At 40.0% G+C, this 25,261-nt stretch overlaps 1 protein-coding gene across 1 annotated transcript in view; it reads right to left on the minus strand.

The window, feature by feature from the left end:
• Positions 1-423: 423 nt before the first annotated feature.
• Positions 424-25,261, minus strand: part of UBXN4 (UBX domain protein 4) — a 47,174-nt gene continuing 22,336 nt past the window's right edge. The window contains exons 6-13 of the mRNA XM_002749480.7: positions 20,268-20,361; positions 12,334-12,388; positions 11,413-11,577; positions 9,620-9,747; positions 5,869-5,971; positions 3,763-3,894; positions 2,256-2,458; positions 424-1,073 (exon numbers count right to left, since the gene is read on the minus strand). Of these exons, the coding sequence (XP_002749526.2) occupies positions 935-1,073; positions 2,256-2,458; positions 3,763-3,894; positions 5,869-5,971; positions 9,620-9,747; positions 11,413-11,577; positions 12,334-12,388; positions 20,268-20,361 (1,019 nt within the window). The 3' untranslated portion in view covers positions 424-934. The remainder of the gene's footprint in view (positions 1,074-2,255; positions 2,459-3,762; positions 3,895-5,868; positions 5,972-9,619; positions 9,748-11,412; positions 11,578-12,333; positions 12,389-20,267; positions 20,362-25,261) is intronic.

The following is a 25,261-nucleotide window of genomic DNA, read 5'->3' on the forward strand; positions in this document are numbered from 1 at the left end:
ACATATGGAAAAAGTAACATGTAAGTCACATAAAGAAACGCAAATGTTTAAGAAAAACCAAATGACTAAAGACATGTCTTTTATTCTATACTTCTTGTCCTATAGGTACTCTAGTTCCTTGTGTGATTACTGAGGACAAAACTTCAGTATAAAAGTGACAGAGAAAACTAGGTTGCAGACTAGCAGCTGTTTTGCATCTGATGAGAACAAAGAACTTAACAGTAACTTTATGCAACAAAGTAATGTCTCAGTGACTCAGGAAATTTCTTTCTTCAGTGATATTTAGGGTAATGTAACCAGCTACTTTCCTGAGACATCTCCAGGGCAATGCTGGGGGGGAAAAATCAGACAAAGGACATCAACAGAGCCCTGTGCAACAAAAAGATGCTAGGATAACAAAATTCAAAGCAAAAATCATTCCGATTTTGGGGAAAGTTTTTTTTATTCAGTGTTTAAAAACTACAAGATTTTGCTTGCAGCTGATGAGCAAAAAGAGAAGTTAAACATAAATTCTCATCTGATTGGCTAGTTAAAATGCTCTGACACAGAGTCAAGTTACGCAGTGACATACCAGTTACTTTGGGCTTAAGAGTCTTTGAGCAGAGTAGCTCTAAACAAAACATGTCATCTGAAGCAAAGGGCTAATGGGCATATGAAATACTGAATAAGAAGGCGATGGAGGCAGGCTGTGGCAGATCTTTTGATTCTTTTAGGCTTCTAGCAGTGGTTACCATATATGCAAGGACCTAGCTGAGAGTTATTTCCTTTCTTTACTTCTCTGAGCTAAACACCTTCAACCCACACCCACTAAGCAGGAATAAGACACTTCATAGACTAGTTGGAAAACATAAAGCAGTCCACTTCTCCAGTAGAATTTTAGTTGAATTAAATCATAAGAGAAACAAAGATTATTGGACATATTATACTTGTCACACTACATCTGTTGAGTAGAATTTCCATTCCAAGTGTTGTTTTCATCTTCACCATCATCTTGAGTCCTTAATCTATATATTTTCCCCTCCTTTTTAAAGTCATCTCCACGTTTTTCCAGCACTCTTTTTCTCACTGGTTCCCTGATACGACAAAGAAGGGAGGAAAGGAAAGATGACATAAAATAAAAACAATAGTAATACAGAGCTGTTTCCTTCAAACTTCCATCAGTATAGGCAACTAAGTTTTACTTTTAATGCCATCTAAAGGAAAGTAAAGTCCACAGGAGACCATTATATCAAATGCAGTACTAGACTTTATTATTTATTAGTCTTTGGTAAGTTTAGCTTCATCTGATCTCTAAGTCAAGCCAGCCAAATCATATTTTCCATTTCCATTGTTTCTTAGTGACTTACTAAGCTTTAGAGGAGTGTGACCATTTGCCAACTCATCTTTCCTTGGTTATTTATGCAAGCTGATATAGCTACTAGAACATTTATAATTTAGCACCCTGGAGACTCCAAAGCTCCAGTCAGCTTGACAGAAAGGGTCAATTTTTAATCCTCACAAAATCTTTAATAATGACTTATTTATAAACAATTAGGAACAAAGAGGACTTTCTCATCTGAAAATACAAAGAAATAAGGATAAAATTTAAGCCAACAGACTTATAACCCTAGAAGGGAAAGAAAAAGGAAAAATAGTGAAAGGCAAAGCTTCACCCTGTTAGACATACATTTTATTCCATCCTTTGCTCCAATCTAAGACCTTTCTGTTACTTAAAAAGTTCAGACAGGGTCTCCCCTTTGTTGTCCAGGGTAGAATGCAGTGGCATGATCACTATTCACCACAGCCTCAAAACTCCATTCCAGGGCTCACACAATCCTCCTGCCCTAGCTTCCCAAGCAGCTGAAACTACAGGCACACACCATCACACACAGCTAATTTAAAATTTTCTTTGTAGAGATGGAGCCTCACTATGTTGCCCAGGCTGGTCTCAAACTCCTGGCCTCAAGCGATCCTTGTGCCTCAGCTTCCCAACAAGCTGGGATTACATGTATGAGGTACCACACCCAGCCTGAGAAAAGTTTTTAAAATCCACACAACAAGCTATCTTAGGATTGAATGCTCCCACCCATTGCTCAGTAAAAGCTGTAAGATTCAGCCTCGTTTGAGTTTCCCTGTGTGCTCACTAGAGTAATGTACTTAGTAGATAACTGGTCTTCCTGCCTAACAGTTATGAAATAAGATAAAGGACAAAGCACCCCAATCACCATACTCATGTAACTCATTAACTTATAAATGGAGAAAACATACAAAGATACCTTTTTTCTGATTTGCTAGATGATGCAGCGTTTGGGGGTTCTGACGATGTTACTCTCACTGAGGTCTGTGCGGGAGGTGGATTACTAAACAAGAAATTGCTAATCAGTCTCCAGATGGCAAGGAATGGATAAAGTACTGTTCCCAACAAGGTCCAAATGTCTCTGCTGGAAGAGTGTACAATGGATGCAGTTGGTCTTCCTGCCTAGAAATTAAGAAATAAACAAATCTAGATAAAGACTACATCAGCATAATCACATCACACTCAAGGTTCTAGATGGAACTTTTATCTGGAAAAGGAGGTCCTACTGATTTTAGTTTACTTCAAGAGGGTAAAATGACTATCTTTTGATGTTTTTCAGGTATATATGAACTTATGGGGACTAGCAGAAGTTTTCAAAGAGAAATTAAACAGTATTATAATTGTATATATAATTGTATATATTACAGTATTTGGAGCTCTGTTTAAGAGAAATTATAATATACAAACTAGAAAGTAGTTCCCAGTGAAATAAGCCAAGTATTTTTAGGAATTTTAAATTTATAAGAAAAGTCTTTCTTGCTGATTAAAAAAAAGATTTAAACCTCAGTAAATACGATGAAATCCTGATTATTGGAGAACTAACTGTTTTGGGGTGGAGGGCACATCTAGTATAGAGCAAGGAAAACTGTTAGCCAGGACACGTAAGACCCAGGCTTTCACCCCAGTTCTGGCACTTAAAGTGATACCTTAGCCATAGTCATTTACCTTTTCTTCACCAGAGATTAAAATATTGTTGTGCAGATTAAATGGGATAATCTGTTTGAATATTCATGTTATTTTCATGTTAAAATAATATATATTTTTAAACTTGGTAAACAGTAGAGCTGTATATAAATAAAAGACACTAAGTGTGTGGATTAGGCAGATAATCTGCATTTTTTTTTTTTTTTTTTTTTTTTTTTTTTTGAGACAGAGTTTCGCTCTTGTTACCCAGACTGGAGTGCAATGGCACGATCTTGGCTCACCGCAACCTCCGCCTCCTGGGTTCAAGCAATTCTTCCACCTCAGCCTCCCGAGTAGCTGGGACTACAGGTGTGCACCACCATGCCCAGCTAATTTTTGTATTTTTAGTAGAGACGGGGTTTCACCTTGTTGACCAGGTTGGTCTCGATCTCTTGACCTAGTGATCCACCCGCCTCAGCCTCCCAAAGTGCTGGGATTATAGGCGTGAGCCACCGTGCCCAGCCTGCATTTCTTATTGTCTTCTCCTATTGTTCATTTTTTGTATACAAAAATATGTGAAGGAAAAAGTTGAAAATTAAACTATTTCATGTCTCCCAAGCAATATCAACAACGCAAATAAAGCACAGGATAATGGAATTATAAATTCATCTAATTACTGGATAACTTGAATCTTAATTACCCACAGTATACCTCTGTACTTCCTTTCCCCTAATTATAAGAAACGAAGAGTACAATAGGCAGAAAACTGTAAGAACAGAAAAAAAGCATCTGTATATACATACTGGCAACAGTACCACCGAAGCACTTGGGGTGAGTTCCAAATCCAGTAACTTCTTTTTGTAATCTTCTTTGGTAAATTCCCTCCTGGGAAACATGGTTGCTAACGAAAAATTACCGTAAGTGTTGCCAACAGTCTGTAACACAAGTTTTAAAAACTTACAAGGGTGCCTTTAAAACATTACTCAGATGAATCCAAAATGACTGCTTTAAAATTCCCTCAAGTTTAAAATTCATTACATGTAAACTCAAAAAAAGGCAAAAAATTGTGCTTCGAGCCCCTGAGCAGCTTAAAAGCTATCAAACCCAAAGAGTTTTTAAGAGCTTTTACAACTCAAAGATGACCACTAAATAGTAAAATGTAGTTTGTAAAACCATATAAATAAATTAAGTAAAAATGGACAATTGTGTATCTCCATGAAGCATGGTTGCAGTTCACCATTAGGTTTTCACTATCCTTTGGCAAATTTATATTAATGTCTCATGAACACACATTTGGATTACAGGTACTCCCTATTAAGAATCTGGACTAGACCAGTATTTCCCTCATATATACCTTCAGGAAGTGTAGCCTCATCCTTGTCTCAGGCACAGATGGTCTATAATCAACCTACGTGATACACACAATCTCATATCCAGGAACCTATATTGGACAGCACCATAATCACCCTCATAATTTTAAGTCCTCCATATACAAAAATCACTTGTAAAATCTTAGACATTTGTGTATCTTTCCCTAGAGAAAACTAATTTTTTTCTTGTAAATTTTTTTAACCGTAGATCACACATACCCCTCACTGTTGTAAGGACATACAAAAATAGAAAACTTGATAATTGTACTTAGGTGGAATTTTAATAGATGTAAGCAAAGATCTCTTTTTCCCAAGTAGTCCCTTCTCCATTTACCTGTGGCAAAAGCAGTGAAACTCAGGACAGGCAACACACCGTGGGAGGCTCCAAGACAAAAGAAGAATGAAAGAGCCTATTTGGGATTGGTTCTACTATAAAACTTAGGGGGAACCAGTTTTTAAAATAAATTTTTATATTGTCCAGCCTAGCTCACCAGTACAACAGGGTGAACAGCGTTTAAGGTGTCCTTCTCTTGAAACCTGTAAGAAGACTAAATGGGAGAAAAGATCTGAACCCATCACCCAACTCCCTAATTGTAACCTTGAAGTTATACCTGTTAGAAAAATACTGATACATATGAGCCTAGAACCCAAAGGACATCTGATGCTCAGAATCCATTTTGAATAAGCAATCAATCAGAAAATAAAAACTAACTGGAAACTACTTGTATCTTAAAACATATATTCCATTCAGATTTAGAATAAGGCCACATTTTGGAAGTAAATTCCTGAAGAAGGTACTATTGTCAAATCAAGTTTATTGCCTCTTTTTGCTTAGCCAACAGGTAGATCGTAGGAAAGTGACCAGCCCGTAAGCAATCTCCAGGAAAAGGAGAGAGGACTGAGAAAAACTGCTTCCATTTCAGGGGAGTGGAACAACTCCCTTACATTAGACATTCGGGAAATGACTTATTTGTCCCTCCTCTAATGAGTCTACTAATCAGTGAGAAAAGTTCCCAGTGGCTGGGCCAGGTCGCTCACAGCAGTAATCCCAACACATTGCGAGGCTGAGTGGGAGGACTGCTTGAGCCCAGCTATTCAAGACCAGCCTGGCTACATGGTGAAACCCTGTCTCTACAAAATACAAATTAGCCCGGTGTGGCAGTGCATGCCTGTAAGTTCTAGCTACTTGGGAGGCTGAGGTGGGAGGGTTACTTGAGCCCAGGAGGTCAAGGCTGCAGGGAGCTGTGATCACACCTCTGCACTCCAGCCTAGGAAATAGAGTGAGATCCTGTCTCAAAAAACGTTTAAAAAGTTCTCAGGGCCTATTATACAATATCAGCAAATTCCTACTTCCTGCACACAAAGCACGTTACTCCCATAGGCCTAACACATGACAGAATTTCGACAATATCTCAGGGGTGTCTCCCTCCTGGAGATGTCACAGTTTACTCACATTCAACTAATGCTTTGAAATTTTCCCTTCCTACAATTTAGTAACCTATATATCTATTGTTACTACAACTCAAAAGATAAATTTACCTGTGCAGCAAACTGCCTTGCCTCTTCTAGAGGAGCATCAGAAGGGAACTGATTTGTAAAGGAAGAACCATCAGGAAGACGGAATTGAATTCTTGCAACAGTGCTATGAAAAACGAACATTAAAGTCACAATCGTCACCTCTACATATTCTCAAACAGTATCATTAAAAGAGAAAATGGAAGTGGAAATGTGCAATGACAACAGTTATTTTCTACCGTATCAGATCTTTTTGTTTGTTAATAACTGCTTTACCGAGATTCACATCAAAAAATTAACCCTTTTAGGCTGGGCTCGGTGGCTCACGGCTATAATCCCCGCACTTTGGGAGGCCTAGGCAGGCAGATCACCTGAGGTTAGGAGTTCAAGACCAGCCTGGCCAACATGGCAAAATCCTATCTCTACTAAAACATACAAAAATTAGCTGGGCGTGGTGGCGTATGCCTGTAATCCCAGCTACTTGGGAAGCTGAGGCAGAGAACCCAGGAAGTGGAGGTTGCAGTGAGCCGAGATATGCCACTATACTCCAGCCTGGGCAACAGAGCGAGACTCCGTCTCAAACAAACAAAAAACCTCTCTGGTTCAAGTAGTTTTCAAATATATTCAGAATTGTTGCAACCATCACCACTACCTAATTCCAGAACATTTCCATCAAGCCAAAAAGGAACGCCAACCCCATTAGCATCCACACCCCATCCTTCCCTCCTGCACACCCTGGCAACCACTAACCTACTGTCTCTCTGGATTTGTCTATTTTGGGCATTTCATATAATAGAATCATACGGCCGGGCACGGTGGCTCAAGCCTGTAAGCCCAGCACTTTGGGAGGCCAAGGCGGGTGGATTACAAGGTCAAGAGATCGAGACCACCCTGGTCAACATGGCGAAACCCCATCTCTACTAAAAATACAAAAAATTAGCTGGGCATGGTGCTGCGCACCTGTAATCCCAGCTACTCAAGAGGCTGAGGCAGGAGAATTGCCTGAGCCCAGGAGGCAGAGGTTGCAGTGAGCCGAGATCGCGCCATTGCACTCCAGCCTGGGTAACAAGAGCGAAACTTCGTCTCAAAAAAAAAAAAAAAAAAAAAAATGGAATCATACAATGTGTGACCTTTGTAACTTGCTTTTTTCATGGAAATTGTATTTTCAAGGTTCATCCAGTTGTTGCATATATCTGTTATTCCTATTGCTGAAAAATACATGAGATACAGTTTACACATTCTTCAGTTGCTGGGCATTTGGGTTATTACCATATTTTAGCTATTTGACTAATGCTGCTATGAGTATTCATGTACAGGTTTTTGTGTGGATGTTTTCAATTCTCTTGGATATAAACTGCTGCTGTAGAACTGCTGGGTCCTATGATAATGCTATGTTCAACATTTTGTGTTACTGGCAAACTGTTTTCCAGGGTGACTACATCATTTTCAGTCATACCAGTAACAGAGAAAGGTTCCAAATTCTCCACATCCTCACAAACACTTACTACTTTCTCTTTACATTTAGGCATACTTAGTGGGTGTAAAATAGTATCTCACTGTGGTTTTGATTTTATTTCCCTAATGACCAATGATGTTGAACATCTTTTCATGTGCTTACTGGTCATTTGTATATCTTCTTTGGAGAAACATCTATTCAAATTCTTTCCACATATTTGACCTGGGTGTCTTTTTATTATTGAGTCATAAGTTCTTTTTATATTCCAGACAAGTCTCTTATCATCTTATCAAATATATGATTTGCAAATATTTTCTCCAATTCTATGGGTTGTTCTTAGAACTTTTTTTTTTTTTTTTGAGACAGAGTCTCACACTGTCACCCAGGCTGGAGTGCAGTGGCACGATGTCAGCTCACTGCACCCTCTGCCTCCCTGGTTCAAGTGATTCTCATGCTTTAGTCTCCCAAGTAGCTGGGATTACAGGTGTGCAACACCATGACTAATCTTTGTATTTTTAGTAGGGATGGGGTTTTGCCATGTTGGCGAGCCTAGTTTTGAACTCCTGGCCTTAAGTGATCTGCCTGCCTCAGCCTCTCAAAGTGCTGACATTACAGGCATGAGCCATCACACACCCACCTTCTTTGCACTTTCTTGATGATATCCTTCAAAGCACAAAAGCTTCAAATTTTGATAAAGTGTAATTTATCGATTTTTAAATTTTGTTCCTGTGCTTTTAGTGTCAGTCTAAGAAGCCACTGGCTACTCCTAGTTCAAAAAATTACTACCCCTCTTTTTTCCTCTAAGAACATACATTTTATGCAGTTTTAATTTTTGATAGATGATCCATTGAGTTAATTTTGTACATGGTGTGAGGTTAAGGGTCCAAATGCATTATTTTGCATGTAGATATCTGGTTGTCCAAGCACCTTTTGTTGAAAGGATTCTTTATCATTGAATAATCTTGGTACCCTATTTATGAACAGAAATAAACTGTTCATAAATGTAAGGGTTTATTTCTAGAGACTCCATTCTATTATACTGATCCAAATGTTCATCTTATACCAATACATCACTGTATTAACATCGTAGTAAGTCTGAAAATCAGGATGAGTCATCCATCTTCACTTTCTGGATTTTTTTCAAGTATTGTGTTTCTTGCATTTCCATATGAATTTTAGGATTACAATTTATGAAAAAAAGCCAGCTGGAATTTTGATAGGAATGTTGAATCTATAGATCAGTTTGGGGAGGATTATCATCTTAACAATATTAAGTATTCTGATCTATCAACATAGGATATCTTTCCATGTATTTAGTTCTTAAATCTTTCAACAATGTTTTGGTCATTTTTAGCACACAAATCTTACACTTTTGTTAAATTTATTACTTCATTATTTTTGGAAAATTGTTTTTAAAAATTAATTTTTCTGATTACAAACTACTACTTGTTAATTATCCAATATGGAAATATGAAAAGGCAAAGAGAAGAAAGAATTAACTACAGTCCAACTAGCAGGTATACTGGAAATGTGAACTTCTGTCTTCAACAAAAGACAAAAACTGCCTTACCCCTGCTATGTGTCATTCATTCTGGTATGATTATCAATAACATTTCCCCCACCTCCTTCACCACAAGGTTGGGCATGTTACCTCCTCCAACCAAAGGTCCCACACAAGGGACACTGACTGGTCTGAAGGTGGCCACATGACCCAAACAGAGGCAATCGGAATTCTCAGTGACTGATACAGGTATAAGAGAGAAAATCTCTTCTATCTGGGATCGTGAATTGAAGGTCCTAAAAGTGACATGAGGTACTGGGCTCTCCTGACACCATTTGGAGAGTTTCTCTGAGAATGAAGCTAAAACAGAAGAAACCAAGAGATTAAAGAGAGAGAGAGAAATTTTAATGATATCCTTTAGATTGCTGGATACAACTGTGCCTAACCAAATTCACCCTTGGATTTCTGAACTGCAGAGCCAATGTATTTCCTCTTTTGCTTAATCCTATCTGATAGGGGATTCTGACAACTAAGGAATCCTAATACATATGAGATAAATATTATATTCATTTTGGTTACAAATCATTTCTATCTTTGGAAAATAGATTTCTTAGGCCCTCTTTTAAAGTTATGTATGTAGTTATAGTATACACCCACACTAAATGATAGATATCACTGGGAGCTGTCAGATTGATCAATATGTTCCTCTGGAATTGACCGCTTATAACCACAGTATACATCAATGTTAAAAACTAACCTATAATCATCCCCCCTTAGCCTCTAAGTGCACAGAGATGTTTCAGCATGAAATATAGTACCTTCTTTCTCTTGCATAAGATTCCCTCTTGACTTCCATTTCTGTCTGTTTGGCTAGCAAGGCAGCAGCTTTGGCAGCCTCTACTTCTTCCTTTGTCTTTGCGTAACGAGCAGCTCTCTCGGCACGGTCCTTTAAAACATCATTAAATACCAATTATTTTTACTGCCAGAATGGTCAATTCATACAGTTCCAAACACAAGGAACGAACAGAAATATGCATGGAATTCTTTTATTATTAAGAGACAGGGTCTTGCTCTGTCATTGAGGCTGGAGTGCAGTGGCACAATCATCGCTCATTGTAGCCTCTGAACTCCTGGGCTCAAGCAATCCTCCTACCTCAGCTTCCAGAGTAGCTGGGACTACAGGTGCATGCCACCATGCCCAGCTAATTTTTTTCTTTTCTTGTAGAGGTGGGGTCTTGCTTTGTTGCCCAGGCTACTCTTATACTCCTGGCTTCAAGCAATCCTCCCATCTTGGCCTCCCAAAATTCTGGAATTACAGTTGTGAGCCACTAGGCCTTGCTGCCAGAAATTCTCTTAACACCATATGTGAACTTTATCATTCTGGAACTGTTATTTTTTAGTTTTATCAACTGTCAGAGACCAGAGTTATTATTAAAGAAACAAGGACATGAATTTGCTCACTACTGTATCTACAAAGCCTGAAACAAAGTCTGTCACATAATAATGCTCAACAAGTATTCGTTGACTCACCAAATGAACAAAAAATATTAAGGTAGAGATGGTTTTCTTTTTTTATTTTTCAGGGACAGAGTTTTGCTTCTTGTTGCGGCTGGAGTGTGATGGCATAATGTCGGCTCACTGCAACCTCCACCTCAGTTCAAGCAATTCTCCTGCCTCAGCCTCCCAAGTAGCTGGGATTACCGGTGCTCACCACCACGTCCAACTAATTTTTGTATTTTTAGTAGAGACAAGGTTTCACCACATTGGCTAGTCTGGTCTTGAACTCCCGACCTCAAGTAATCCACCTGCCTTGGCCTCCTGACCTCAAGTGATCCACCTGCCTCAGCCTCCCAAAGTGCTGGGATTACAGGCATGAGCCACCATGTGTGGTGGGATGGTTTTCATATGTATTGCAACTGCTGAATTCTAAAAGCTATTGCTGCAAACTAAGCTTTATGATACGCCTAAATCCTCTGGATGCTGCGAAACAAAGTGTGCCTGTGATAGAAAAGACTAGTAGGTACTTAACTTATTTTCTAGGAAATCTTTAAAAGCTGCCTTTTGGCTAATGATAAAAGTCACAAGTTAACAAAATATGAAGAAAAATCACTTTAAAAAAAATCATCTTGGCTGGGCGTGGTTGCTCACGCCTGTATTCCCAGCACTTTGGGAGGCCGAGGTGGGTGGATCACCTGAGGTCAGGAGTTCAAGACCAGCCTGACCAACATGGAGAAACCCCGTCTCTACTAAAAATACAAAAAAATTAGCCGGGCCTGGTGGTACATGCCTGTAATCCTAGATGCTTGGGAGGCTAAGGCAGGAGAATTGCTTGAACCTGGGAGGCAGAGGTTGTGGTGAATGGAGAGCATGGCACTGCACCCAAGCCTGGGCAACTAGAGAAAAACTTCCTCTCCAAAAAAAAAAAAAAAAAAAAAAAATCTCAATTTTAATCCTATTTTAATTCATTTACAATTTCTAGTAAAAGGAGGCTCACGATTGATAGTCTATGAATCACTAAAATCTACTATTTTTGTGTGCATAGTCTGGTAGTAATCTAAGCCACTGTGCATAGAAAAACGATTTCACAAATGTCTGGAGACTTAAGACTTACCAATGCAATCTGCTGTTTTATACGTTCTCGAGCTGCCCTGTCTTCTGCCTTTTCTCTGTTTCTTTCCTCTAACATTCTTTTTGTTAATTCTTCTTCTTGTTTTCTTTTATAATCCAACATTTCTTTTCCAGTTTTTCTCCTCTCAATTTCTTTCTTAATCCCTCTCTGAATTAAAAAAAAAAAGTTTTATGATCCAAAAACAATTTGATAATCTGCCCCAGATATTATTTTGAATGTAAGGAAAACTGCAGTTAAAAGAATAAAACTTCATAAAATGTAAGTTTAGATGAGTTTATCAACAGCATGGTTAATGGTCAAATGTCTATCAATCTATAAATCATTGCTAGTGGTCTGTTAAGATAATAACGTAGTGTAATTTGAAGGCAAGCATAATTACAGGTCTTAAGTCACAGGGGTTAAATATATTACCCTTCAGGGACACCATGGCAGTCATTTATTTGGCTTGAATGAAATGGTAACCTTTATATATTAGAATTCCAAAGAAATGCTACACAGTTAGGAACACATGGTTAGAAAAGTGAAATGGTGTCCTAGAATGCTTAACAGGAGAGGAAAACTTTAGCAAAATATCTACACATTTCTTTCTCACAAAAATAAACTAAAACTTTGTTCTGCCTCCAGCCAAACAATTTTAGCTCAAGTCCCTTTATTCTTGGGTGTAAAAAAATCATTGCAGAGGGAAAAAGCATGGTCTAATTTATTGTAGCAATTTACAAAAAGAACACAAAAATGTGTATACACTATGACTCTACTAGAGAAACAGACAGAAATTATCTTCTTAGTGCATCAACATTGAACTATAACTAGGAAGTCACCCTAGGCCTGCCAAACTAAATGGAATAGTCAATCATAACCTCAGTTAACAAGAGGATAAAACAATGCTAACTGCATGAACTTTACCTGTTCTTCTTCTTTTCTTTTCTCTTCTCTCCTTTCTTCAAGTTTTTTTGTTAGTCTGTATTTAAAAAAACAAACACTCAGACACATCATATTAAAATAAAACACATTTAGGAGATGTATTTAGCTAAAAGATTGGAGAAATAAACAAAGAGCAAGCAACAATTTATATGCCTGACTCCAGGCTCCTACAGAAATCCTGGAGTCAAAAAAAGCCCATCAGAAGCCTAGCTTCATTCGAAATGCCTCACTTTCCACTTATGATTAGTTTCCTTCTTTTTCTGATTTACCTGATTTTGACTTTAAAATCTACAAACACATTTTCTTTTCTTTTTTTGAGACAGAGTCTCACTCTGTCACCAGGCTGGAATACAGTTGCGAGATATTGGCTCACTGCAACCTCCCCATCCCGGGTTCAAGCAATTCTCCTGTCTCAGCCTTCTGAGTAGCTGGGACTACAGGCACGCACCACCATGCCCAGCTAATTTTTGTATTTTTAGTTGAGATGGGTTTTCAACATGTTAGCCAGGATGGTCTTGATCTCTTGATCTTGTGATCCACCCGCCTCAGCCTCCCAGAGTGCTGGGCGTGAGCCACAGAACCCAGCCTAATATCTACAAATACATTTTCAAACAAATTACAAATCAGTGATTTATGAATGTTCTACTCCTTATATAAAAGTAAACAGCATTACCATAAAAAACTATAAAAATAAAAACTTAAGGCCAGCAAATTATTAATACCAAATTATTAACACCAACTTGAATCTCAACTGCAAGAAATTCATCACTTAAAAATGAATGGAGGCGCCAACAAACATATGAAAAAATGCTCATCATCACTGGTCATTAGAGAGATGCAAATCAAAACCACATTGAGATACCATCTCACACCAGTTAGAATGGCGATCATTAAAAAAATCTGGAGACAACAGATGCTGGAGAGGATATGGAGAAACAGGAATGGTTTTACACTGTTGGTGGGAGTGTAAATTAGTTCAACCATTGTGGAAGACAGTGTGGTGATTCCTCAAGGCCTTAGAAATAGAAATTCCATTTGACCCAGCAATCCCATTACTGGGTATATATCCAAAGGACTATAAATCGTTCTACTATAAGGACACATGCACACGAATGTTCATTGCAGCACTGTTTACAATAGCAAAGACCTGGAACCAACCCAAATGCCCATCGATGATAGACTGGACTGGGAAAATGTGGCACATATACACCATGGAATATTATGCAGCAATCAAAAATGATGAGTTCGTGTCCTTTGTAGGGACGTGGATTAATCTGGAGAACATCATTCTCAGCAAACTGACACAAGAACAGAAAATGAAATACCGCATATTCTCACTCATAGGCGGGTGATGAAAAATGAGTACACATGGACACAGGGAAGGGGGTACTACACACTGGGGTCTATTGGGGGGAATAGGGGAGGGACAGCGTGGGGGGAAGCTGGGGAGGGATAGCCTGGGGAGAAATGCCAAATGTGGGTGAAGGGGAGGAAGGCAGCAAAACACACTGCCATGTGTGTACCTATGCAACTATCTTGCATGTTCTGCACATGTACCCCAAAACCTAAAATGCAATTTAAAAAAAAAAAAAGAATGGAGGCGAGGCCAGGCACGGTGGCTCACGCCTATAATCCCAGCACTTTGGGAGGCCAAGGCGGGTGGATCATGAGGTCAAGAGATTGAGACCATCCTGGTCAACAAGATGAAACCCCTTCTCTACTAAAAATAGAAAAATTAGCTGGGCATGGTGGTGCACGCCTGTAGTCCCAGCTACTCGGGAGGCTGAGGCAGGAGAATTGCTTGAACCCAGAAGGTGGAGGTTACGGTGAGCCGAGATCGTGCCATTGCACTCCAGTCTGGGTAACAATAGCAAAACTCCGTCTCAAAAAAAAAAAAAAAAAAAAAAATGAATGGAGGCCAAGCACAATGGCTCACGCCTGTAATCCCAACAATTTGGGAGGCTGAGGTGAGTGGATCTCTTAAGCTCAAGAGTTCAAGACCAGCCTTAGCAACATAGTGAAAACCTGTCTCTACAAAAAATACAAAAATTAGCCAGACATGGTGGCACATGCCTGCAATTCCAGCTACTTTGAGCAGTGAACCATGTTCGTGCTACTACACTCCAGCATGAGTGACAAAGGGAGACCCTGTCTGAAACAAACACACAAAAAAACAAATGGAGGCTGAGTGTGGTAGCTCACATTTGTAATCCCAGCACTTCAGGAGGCTGAGGTAGAAGAATAGCATAAACCCTGGAGTTTGAACTAGGCTGGGCAGCAACTTGAAAGCCCATCTCTACAAAAAATAAAAAATTAGGCTGGGTATGGTGGCTCATGCCTGTAATCCCAGCACTTTGGGAGGCTGAGGCAGGCAGATCATAAGCTCAGGAATTCAAGACCAGCCTGACCAACATGGTGAAACCCCGTCTCTACTAAAAATACAAAAATTAGGCAGGCATGGTGGCACATGCCTGTATTCCCGGCTTCTCAGGAGGCTGAGGTAGGAGAACACCTGAACCCGGGAGATGGAGGGTGCAGTGAGCCAAGAGTGTGCCCCTGCACTCCAGCCTGGGTGACACAGAGAGACTCTGTCACCAAAAAAAAAAAAAAATTAAGAAATGTCTTGGATTCAAAGAGCCTAAACTAAATGCAATGAACAATCCTTGATTGGATCTTGAATCAAGAAAAAAAGTTAAAAAGGCAACTAGGAAATCTGAATATGGACAACAAATTAGATAATCTTACTGTATCAATTTAGAATTTCTCAAGTATGATAATGGTATTGTGCTTATATCTGAAAATGGTGTATAAATGTATATATGTACATTTATACACCATTTTCAGATGGTGTATATTTTTGTAGAATTTTCTTCTGAGAAATACAAATCCAAGTTTGTTCTAACCTGGGTGAAATGTATTTGTAGAATTTTCTTCTGAGAAATACAAATCCAAGTTTGTTCTAACCTGGGTGAAAAGCTACACTGCATCTAATTTAATAACAAATTGACTGTTCCATAACTTCTATGTTTGGGCATCGACTTTCTTTTTTTTGAGACCCAGTTTCCCTCTTGTTGCCCAGGCTGGAGTGCAACGGCATGAATCATCTCGGCTCACTGCAACCTTCACCTCCCAGGTTCAAGCGATTCTCCTGCCTCAGCCTCCCAAGTGGCTGAGATTACAAGTGTCCACCACCATGCCCAGCTAATTTTTGGATTTTTAGTAGAGACAGGATTTCACCATGTTGGCCAGGCTGATCTCGAACTCCTGACCTCAGGTGATCCACCTGCCTCAGCCTTCCAAAGTGCTGGGAATAAAGGCATGAGCCACTGTTCCTGGCTGGCATCTACTTCTTAATGGTCATTATGCCTGCCAGGGTGCTAGAAGAGGGCAGGACATGGTCTGTGAACACAGATCCCCAGATCCTGGCCTAGGCTGGAGTCCCTACTCAAAGCCCATAGACCCCTCAGCCAATGTCTTCCTAAGAGATGCATGCTGAGGTACCTAGGGATGAAGTAAAATTATGTCTGCAGCTTTCAAATGAATCAGAAGAAAAAAAAAGAAAACGATGGTCATTACATTATTTTTTCAACATTGACGTTTGAAACTTCTCCAAATAAAAAGACTGGAATTCATGGTACTATGTATTATCTTTGCCAGATGATTCTGCCCATTTTCAACGTAATGACATAGCTGTGCAGAGAGGCTTATGCCCGTAATTCCAGCACTTTGGGAGGCTGCGGCAGGTGGATCACCTCAGATCAGGAGTTCAAGACCAGCCTGGCCAACATGGTGAAACCCCGTCTCTACTAAAAATACAAAAATTAGCCGGGTGTAATGGTGGGCACCTGTAATCTCAGCTACTTGGGAGGCTGAGGCAGGAGAATCACTTGAACCCACGAGGTGGAGGTTGCAATGAGACGAGATCATGCCATTGCACTCCAGCCTGGTCGACAACAGCAAAATTTCATCTCAAAAAAAAACACAACATAATAAAATAATGCATTTTAACTAAAGATTCACTAAAAGATTCCTATTTCACACATTAGCTTTAATAAAACACTGTATATCCTCGCCAGACATGGTGGCTCAGGGCTGTCATCTCAGCCCTTTGAGAGGCCAAGGCAAGTGGATCAGTTGAGGCCAGGTATTCAAGACCAGACTGGCCAACATGGTGAAACCCTGTTTCTACTAAAAATACAAAAATTAGCCTGTCATGATGGCACACACCTATAATCCCAGATATTCAGAAAGCTAAGGTACAACAATCACTTGAACTAGGAGGAGGAGGTTGCAGTGGGCTGAGATCACACCACTGCACTCCAGCCTGGCAACAGAGCCAGACTGCAACTCAAAAACAAACAAAAAAAAACCATCGTAGGCCAGGCGTAGTAGCTCATGTCTATAATCCCAGCACTTTGGGAGGCTAAGGCAGGCAGGTGACCTGAGATCAGGAGTTCAAGACTAGCCTGGCCAACATGGTGAAACCCTGTCTCTACTAAAAATACAAAAAAATTAGCTGGGGGTGGTGGTGGGCGCCTGTAATCCCAGCTACTTGGGAGGCTGAGACAAGAGAATCACTTGAACCCAGGAGGCAGAGGTTGCAGTGAGCCGAGATCACACCACTGTACTCCAGCCTACATTTAATTCATCTGAGCTCATGCCAAATTAGGAATCTTGTTCCTTTTGTGGAATCTAATTCATTAACAACAAATTAGAAACTAGTAGTTTCTCCATGACATAGTAAACTTTGTCTCAATTAATAAAAAACCATTGTGTAGATCCATTAATATTAAAAACTTAGATGTCACAATTTCAAATCACCAATCTGGTTTTTTTTTTTTTTTTTTTTCTGAAATGGAGTTTTGCTTGTTGCCTAGGCTTTAGTGTAATTGCGCGATCTTGGCTCACCACAACCTCCGCCTCCTGAATTCAAGCAATTCTCCTGCCTCGGCCTCCCAAGTAGCTAGGATTACAGGCACCCACCACCATGCCCAGATAATTTTGTATTTTTAGTAGAGATGGGGTTTCACTGTGTTGGTCATGCTAGTCTTGAACTCCTGATCTCGTGATCTGCCTGCCTCAGCCTCCCAAAGTGCTGGGATTACAGGCGTGACTGCTTTTTTTTTTTTTTAATTATGTTCGACAAAATGCAGCTGAAGATTGAAGGTCCACGTACAAGATAGGATGAATTTCTCACTAATGTCAATTTGGTTTAGTCACCTTTTCCCTTAACAAAATTAGTTTTCTTGAAGCTAGATGAGAAAAAAGCCTAAGATTTAGTCAACTAGAGTAGTTTTCGAAAAACATGGTCTTTAGAAATAGATCTCAGTCTCAGTTGCAGCCTGAGAGGAAAGTAAGAATCTTACATTTGCTAATCCATCCTGCCAAATTCTATTTATTATTTATTTATTTATTAAATAAATAAATGGATGGAGTCTCACTCTGTCGCCCAGGCTGGAGTGCAGTGGAGTGACCTTGACTCACTACAACCTCTGCTTCCTGGGTCCAAGCAATTCTCCTTTCTCAAATGCCCCAAGCAGCTGGGACTACAGATTCATGCCACTATGCCCAGCTAATTTTTGTATTTTTTTAGTAGAGACGGGGTTTCACTGTGTTGGCCAGGCTGGTTTCAAACTCCTGGCCTCAAGTGGTCCACCCACTTTGGCCTCCCAAAGGGCTGGGATTGCAGGCGTGAGCCACTGTGCCCGGCCTTATTTATTTATTCATTCATTCATTTGAGACAGTCTTGCTTTATTCATTCATTTATTTACTGAGCATCTTGTCTGTCACCTAGGCTAGAGTATAGTGGCATGATCATGGCTCAGTGCAGCCTTGACCTTCTGGGCTCAGGTGATCCTCCAACCTCAGCCTCCTCAGTAGCTGGGACTACAGATGTGTAACACTTTGCCCAGCTAATTTTTGTATTTTTTGTAGAGATGGGGTTTTGCCATGTTGCCCAGGCGGGTATCTAATTCCTGGGCTCAAGCAAACCACCTGCTTCAGCCCCCACAAAGTGCTGAGATTATAGGTATGAGCCACTGTTCCAGGTCCCTGCCAAATTCTGAGTTTTTAATTTGTGTGAAATAGATTTTAAAATATTAGGGTCAGAGAAAAATGCATGAATTTTGCTTTATAGAACTTATCATTTTAAAGTATCAGATTACACCAAAGGGACTGATGGGTCCAACTTATCAAGTGAGAAAAAAAGCACTTCAGTTCAGTGAGACGGAGAAACTAGTAGTTTCAGAGTTCAATACCCTATAGAAGATGGTGGGGGATGGTGAGAATGATGGCAATTCTTAGGGTATAAATAATGAGCTAAGTAGACATTTGGAATAGGAATATTACACAGGCTGGTGTTCTTAATTATTGTCATTGTCAATGAATTAGATTCCACAAAAGGAACAAGATTACTAATTTGGCATGAACTTGGATAACTAAAATGCAGGATCTCAGCTTATGAATTAATTAGTACTATGGGCCGGGCACAGTGGCTCACGCCTATAATCCCAGCACTTTGGGAGGCCGAGGCGGGTGGATCACAAGGTCAAGAGATCAAGACCATCCTGGTCAACAAGGTGAAACCCCGTCTCTACTAAAAATACAAAAATTAGCTGGGCATGGTGGTGCGGGCCTGTAGTCCCAGCTGCTCGGGAGGCTGAGGCAGGAGACTTGCTTGAACCCAGGAGGCGGAGGTTGCGGTGAGCCGAGATCATGCCATTGCATTCCAGTCTGGGTAACAACAGTGAAACTCCGTCTCAAAAAAAAAAAATTTAGTACTATGACATACACAGAGATTAGCTGACATTCCTTTACCTAAGAGGCTATTGAAAACTTTTCCAGTATAACTGAATAGCACCTAGCCTCACCTCAAAATAAGGGCTACCTGATGTAATTCAGGTTTTTGCCCCAAGTCTCCAAACCCTTTTCCAGATTTTCTATTTTCAGCCCAGAGTGGCACAAATAAAGGTACAGAATAGTGGGCCTGGTGTTAGCAAATTAAAGAGAAACAAAACAGGATGAACCCTTGGGAACTTAGTTTCCTACTGCTATTCTAGTCTTATACCACACCACTTTCTTCACCACTGTGAGGTCCAGCCTGCTTTTCATCTCAAGGTCCTGGCACTGCCCCAACCCCTACAAAGAACAATCAGAATCTAGTTTTGCTGAAAAGAAGCTGATCTTTACTGAGTCAATAAGCAAACTCAAAGACATTATAAGCAATCATCTTGAGCCCTGTTTCCTCAAAGCATCTACATGAACAAGAAAATAACAAGTCTAAGAAAGGTTTTTAAATTTTAAAATGCTAATAAAGAATTTTTTTAAATTTCCATATAACTAACACTAAAAGGTTTTAAATCAGGGTTTAAAGTATTCCTGCTTAACCACTAACCATTAACTCATATAACTTTTAAGAATCAGAGCATGAAAGACTGTGATTTGACAATTACTGCCTCAATAAAAATACTAGAAACTACAAAGAGCCAGAAATTTGTATCTTATTATTAGACTAATTAATAAAAAATGACATTTAGTAGACACCCACTTATGCAGAACTCAAGCTCAGTACATAGTCATAAAATGAGCTGAAGTTCTTGCCCACCTGGAGCTTATTATCCTTATGGCATAAAGAGATAAAAGCAGAAGTAACAGATGGAAACACCCATGTACCGAAATACCAGTAAAAAGTAGATTCTCAGAATGATCAGACCAAATACTGACTGATACTCAGAGATACAGAAAAGCTTTATCCTTACAGTGTAATGTTTATGGATACAAATTAGGGTGATTAAAAATTTCAACACAGAATTCTAAGACTTCATTTGTGTAACTTTAGCTTTTATTCAAATTAATGAAATAACTAAAAAACCATTGTCTTTTTAAACAAAATGCTATTTGCAAAAAGAAGAGCAAACCTTTCCACTCGGATGTTGAGGTCCTCTGCAGGTTTCTGATCTGAGCATCCACTAGGCTCCTGAGAGGAAGTGGCATGGCCTGCACTTTCTCCTCCTTAATTATCAAATAAAAAGAAATAAGAATACTGCATTTAATACAGTTTTTAAAGGTATAAATCTTCTAGGTTATAGCATCTGTTAATAATTTTGTATCTTAAACATCATTTATTTTCCAAAAAAATGGAGCAGGAGCTAAATATGCTATTACTAATGCTAAAGTTTAGATGTGGATAAAACTGTTCACAAATAGAAATAAGGTAGTTACTTACCGAGTTAAGACCACCAAGGTAAAGGTCAGAGGTAAAACAATAAGAAATAGCATCTGGCAGAAGGCATGCCTAACTATGGGTAAGCTTCACTCTTGAGCAGTGCCATCCAATATCTATATCATCTAACACAACAGCCACTAGACATGTGGCCAGTTACTGCAGGTGAGGGACAAATTTTAATTGTAATTAATTTAAGTAAAATGTGGCTGTGGCTATTGAGCAGTGAGCAGTGGAGGCCAGCTTTGATCCTGGGTATGGCTCTGGACTTACACTGGTCCAAGGAATAGGCTTCTGCTGACTACAGTGATTCCTTAGAAAGCTTCTTTATGCTAGTTTTCTTTGAAGGATTTTCCTTAAAGACAGACTTTTGTCCTGGCCTGTTCTAGAATATCTCTGTCATTCCCTTCCTGACAACTTGCCACCAACCTGATTCTTCTTTACAGACTTTGGCAAACAAAGACTATAGAGCCACAAAGTCTGATTTCAGTAAGTTTCTTAATACCTCTGTACCTCATCAGTAAAATGGGGATAGCAACCTCACACGGTTGATGTTCTCATCAATATGTGTTAATACAAGTAAAATGTTTAGAACTTAACTGAGACTGGAACATGTAAGCACTTTTGTTACTACAGTAGTAGTAAAAATAATTAGTATTACTAAGTAGAGACAATGGTGCATTATCTCTTCCCCCTCCACATTCAGGAGCATAACCTAGAGAGCTTGAAATCAACAACAGTGGGAGTATTTACACCCTGGAAATCAGCAAATAGTACAAATAAGGGCCTTTGCTTCCACAGAGCCTTCTGATAAATGTTTACCAGTGTATCACTGAATGCAACTCTTGGATAAGAAGTGATCACCACTAGCAGCCAGTAGAGAGGCTGAATAGGAAATTAACCATCTTTCTTTAGCAAATAAAATGAATGATGAGAACGTGTCTTACTAACAGCAAAAATTTAACATCTTATGAAGATAACTTGTGGACAAGCTGGGGGAAAAGTGTTGATTAAGAGTACAGTTAGATGAATCTATGATCCATAATCAAAGAGAAATAGATGCCATAGAGAGGAAGATTTCTAATTGCCACAGAGTTCTCTGCCTTTGGTATTTTATAAATGACTTGAAGATGTAAAATATATATTTGTAACTGTTTTTTTTTTAACCGAGTCTGGCTCTGTTTCCCAAGCTGGAGAGCAGTGGCATGATCTCGGCTCACTGCAACCTCCACCTCCTGGGATCAAGCCATTTTCCTACTTCAGCCTCCCAAGTAGCTGGAACTACAGGTACATGCTACTACGCCTGGCTAATTTTTGTATTTTTTGTAGAGACAGGGTTTTGTCACACTGCCCAGTCCGGTCTCTTGAGCTCAAATCTCTTGGCCTCCCAAAGTACCGGAAACACAGGGATAAGCCACTGCACCTGGCCCATGTGTAACTTTATGGGTGACCCAAAATTGTGTGAAATAGCTTATTAAGAGTCATATTTAACTGCTAATTCCTAAATGAAAAATTCTAGGCCAGGTGTGGTGGCTCATGCCTGTAGTCCCAGCACTTTGGGAGGGCAAGGTAGGTGGATCACTTGAGGAGATCGAAACCAGCCTGGCCAACATGGCAAAACCTGGTCTCTACTAAAAATACAAAAATTAGCTGGGCATGGCAGTGGGCACCTGTAATTCCAGCTACTCGGAAGGCTGAGGCAGAAAAATTGCTTGAATCTGGAAGGCAGAGGTTGCAGTGAGCTGAGATCATGCCACTGCACTCCAGCCTGGGCAACAGTGAGACTCTGCCTCAAAAAAAAAAAAAAAAAAAAAAAAATATATATATATATATATATATATATATATATGGATTAGAAAAACACCTAATAAAAATCCAAATATAATACAAATTTATTAAGAAAAGTTCTGCCTTTAGGCTAAAAAAGCCACCTGGATTAATTAACAGGTATAACGTATCTCCTGAGAGAAATATACATCATCATCTATAAAGTAGTCTTGTCAAAAATAATGAAGCTGACCTCATCAAGTCTGCAGCTTTACCAATTTAGAGGAAATAAAGGGGACAGAGGAATATCTTACACAATTCCATGGGGATGCAGTAAAATCCACATTGTGGATAACTATAAGAAAAACTACCAGAGAGAGCAGAAATCTACATATTAAATTTAAAAACACATCAACCAATATAAATATATTGAACAGTAAGTCAAATTAAAAAAAAAAGTATAATATAAATATTGCCTAGATAATTGATTACAAAAAGGATTACTGTTAAACTTTCTGGCTTTGATAACAGTATTGTGGTTACTTTTTTAAATGTCTTCTCTTTTACATACTGGTTTTTTAAAAGATGAAATCATATAAATGCCTGAAATTTGCTTCAAAATAACCTGGAAAGATGGTCAAATAGCGAGACAGATAACAAAAATCGAGCAAATAATGGAATCACTGATGCAGGATGAATACATTTAATTCGTTATTCTATTCTCTACTTTAGAATATGATTGTAATTTCCATACTTAAAATTTCTTTTGGCCGGGTGCCATGGCTTACAACTGTAATCCCAGCACTCTGGGAGCTGAGGCAGGCGGATCACATGAGGTCAGGAGTTCAAGATCAGCCTGACCAACATGGCAAAACCCTGTCTCTATTAAAAATACAAAAATTAGCTGGGCATGGTGGCGGGTGCCTGTAGTCCCAGCTTCTCGATAGGCTGAGATAGGAGAATCACTTGAATCCGGGAGGCGGAGGTTGCAGTGAGCCAAGATCACGCCACTGCACTGTAGTCTGGGCAACAAAGCAAGACTCTTGTCTCAAAAAAAAAAATTTTAAAGGCAACTATATATAATTTTTAAAGACTTATATTCCATCTTTATATTTTAGAGATACAACTGAAATATTTTACCTGAGATTTGTTCTCAGGTAAGTAAGTGGAAGAATAGTAGAAGTCACAGATGGGAATATTGGCCATGAAGCTAGGCAATGGATTAATGGGATTTCTTATACTATTTTTTCTATTTCTGTATATGTTTGAAATTTTCCATAATAGTTTTGTTGTTGTTGTTGTTGTTGTTGTTTTTGAGACGGAATTTCACTCTTGTTACCCAGGCTGGAGTGCAATGGCGTGATCTCGGCTCACCACAACCTCCACCTCTGGGTTCAGGCAATTCTCCTGCCTCAGCCTCCTGAGTAGCTGGGATTACAGGCACGCACCACCATGCCCAGCTAATTTGTTGTATTTTCAGTAGAGACGGGGTTTCACCATGTTGACCAGGATGGTCTCGATCTCTTGACCTCATAATCCACCCGCCTCGGCCTCCCAAAGTGCAGGGATTACAGGCGTGAACCACCGCGCCCGGCTTCCATAATAGTTTTTTTAAAGGCTACAGGCCTGGATGCAATGGCTCATACCTGTAATCCCAGCCCTTTCAGAGGATTGCTGCAGGCCAGGAGTTTGAGACAGCCTGAGTAACATAGTGAGACCCCATCTATGCAAAGGCTATATATAAAAATTAGGCCGGGGCCAGGCACAGTGGCTCACACCTGTAATCTCAGCACTTTGGGAGGCTGAGAAGGGTGGATTACCTGAGATCAGGAGTTCGAGACCAGCCTGGCCAACATGGTGAAACCCCATCTCTACTAAAAATACAAAAACTTAGCCGGGCATGGTAGTGGACGCCTATAATCCCAGCTACTGGGGAGGCTGAGGCAGGAAAATAGCTTGAACCTGGAAGGCAGAGGTAGCAGTGACCCGAGATCATGCCATTGTGCTCCAACCTGGGCAACAAGAGCAAAACTCTATATATATAAAAAAAAAAAAATAGGCCGGGTGTGGTGGCTCAATCTGTAATCCCAGCACTCTGGGAGGCCAAGGTGGGCGGATCACGTGAGTTCGGGAGTTTGAGACCAGCCTAACCAACATGGAGAAACCCCATCTCTACTAAAAATACAAAATTAGCCAGGCGTGGTGGCACATGCCTGTAATCCCAGCTACTGGGGAGGCTGAGGCAGGAGAATTGCTTGAACCCAGGAGGCGGACATTGCAGTGAGCTGAGATCGCGCCATTGCACTCCAGCCTGGGCAACAAGAGCGAAACTCCGTCTCAAAAACAGAAAAAAGAAATTAGCCAGGTGTGGTGGTACATACCTGTTGTCCTAGCTACTGAGGTGGCTGAAGCAGGACAATCACATGAGCCCAGGAGTTGGAGATGACAGTGAGCTATGTTTGTGCCACCGCACTCCAGCCTGGGCGCCAGAACCAGACCCCATCTCAAAAATAATAATTGTTTTTAGACACAGTCTGGCTCTGTCACCCAGGCTGAAGTGCAATGACATGATCATAGCTCACTGCAACAACCAGCTCCCCAGCTTAAGCAACTCTCCCACCTCTCAGCCTCCTAAATAGCTGAGACTACAGGCATGTGCCACCACACCTGGCTAATTTTTGTATTTTTATAGAGACAGAGTTTGGCCATGTTGTCCAGGCTGGTCTCAAACTCCTGGGCCCAAGCAATCTGCCCACCTTGGCTTCTGAAAGTGCTGGGATTATAGATGTGAACCACCACACCTGACCAAAAAAAAATTTTTTTAAGCTATGAAAAACTGAAATTAGAGCTGCTGCTCATCTCAGGTGAGCCAGAGCTTGCAGTTTTAGTCTAGCCAAGTTAATTCCTACTACAACAAAAACA

Source organism: Callithrix jacchus, chromosome 6, assembly GCF_049354715.1.
Source record: "Callithrix jacchus isolate 240 chromosome 6, calJac240_pri, whole genome shotgun sequence".
Taxonomy (NCBI): domain Eukaryota; kingdom Metazoa; phylum Chordata; class Mammalia; order Primates; family Cebidae; genus Callithrix; species Callithrix jacchus.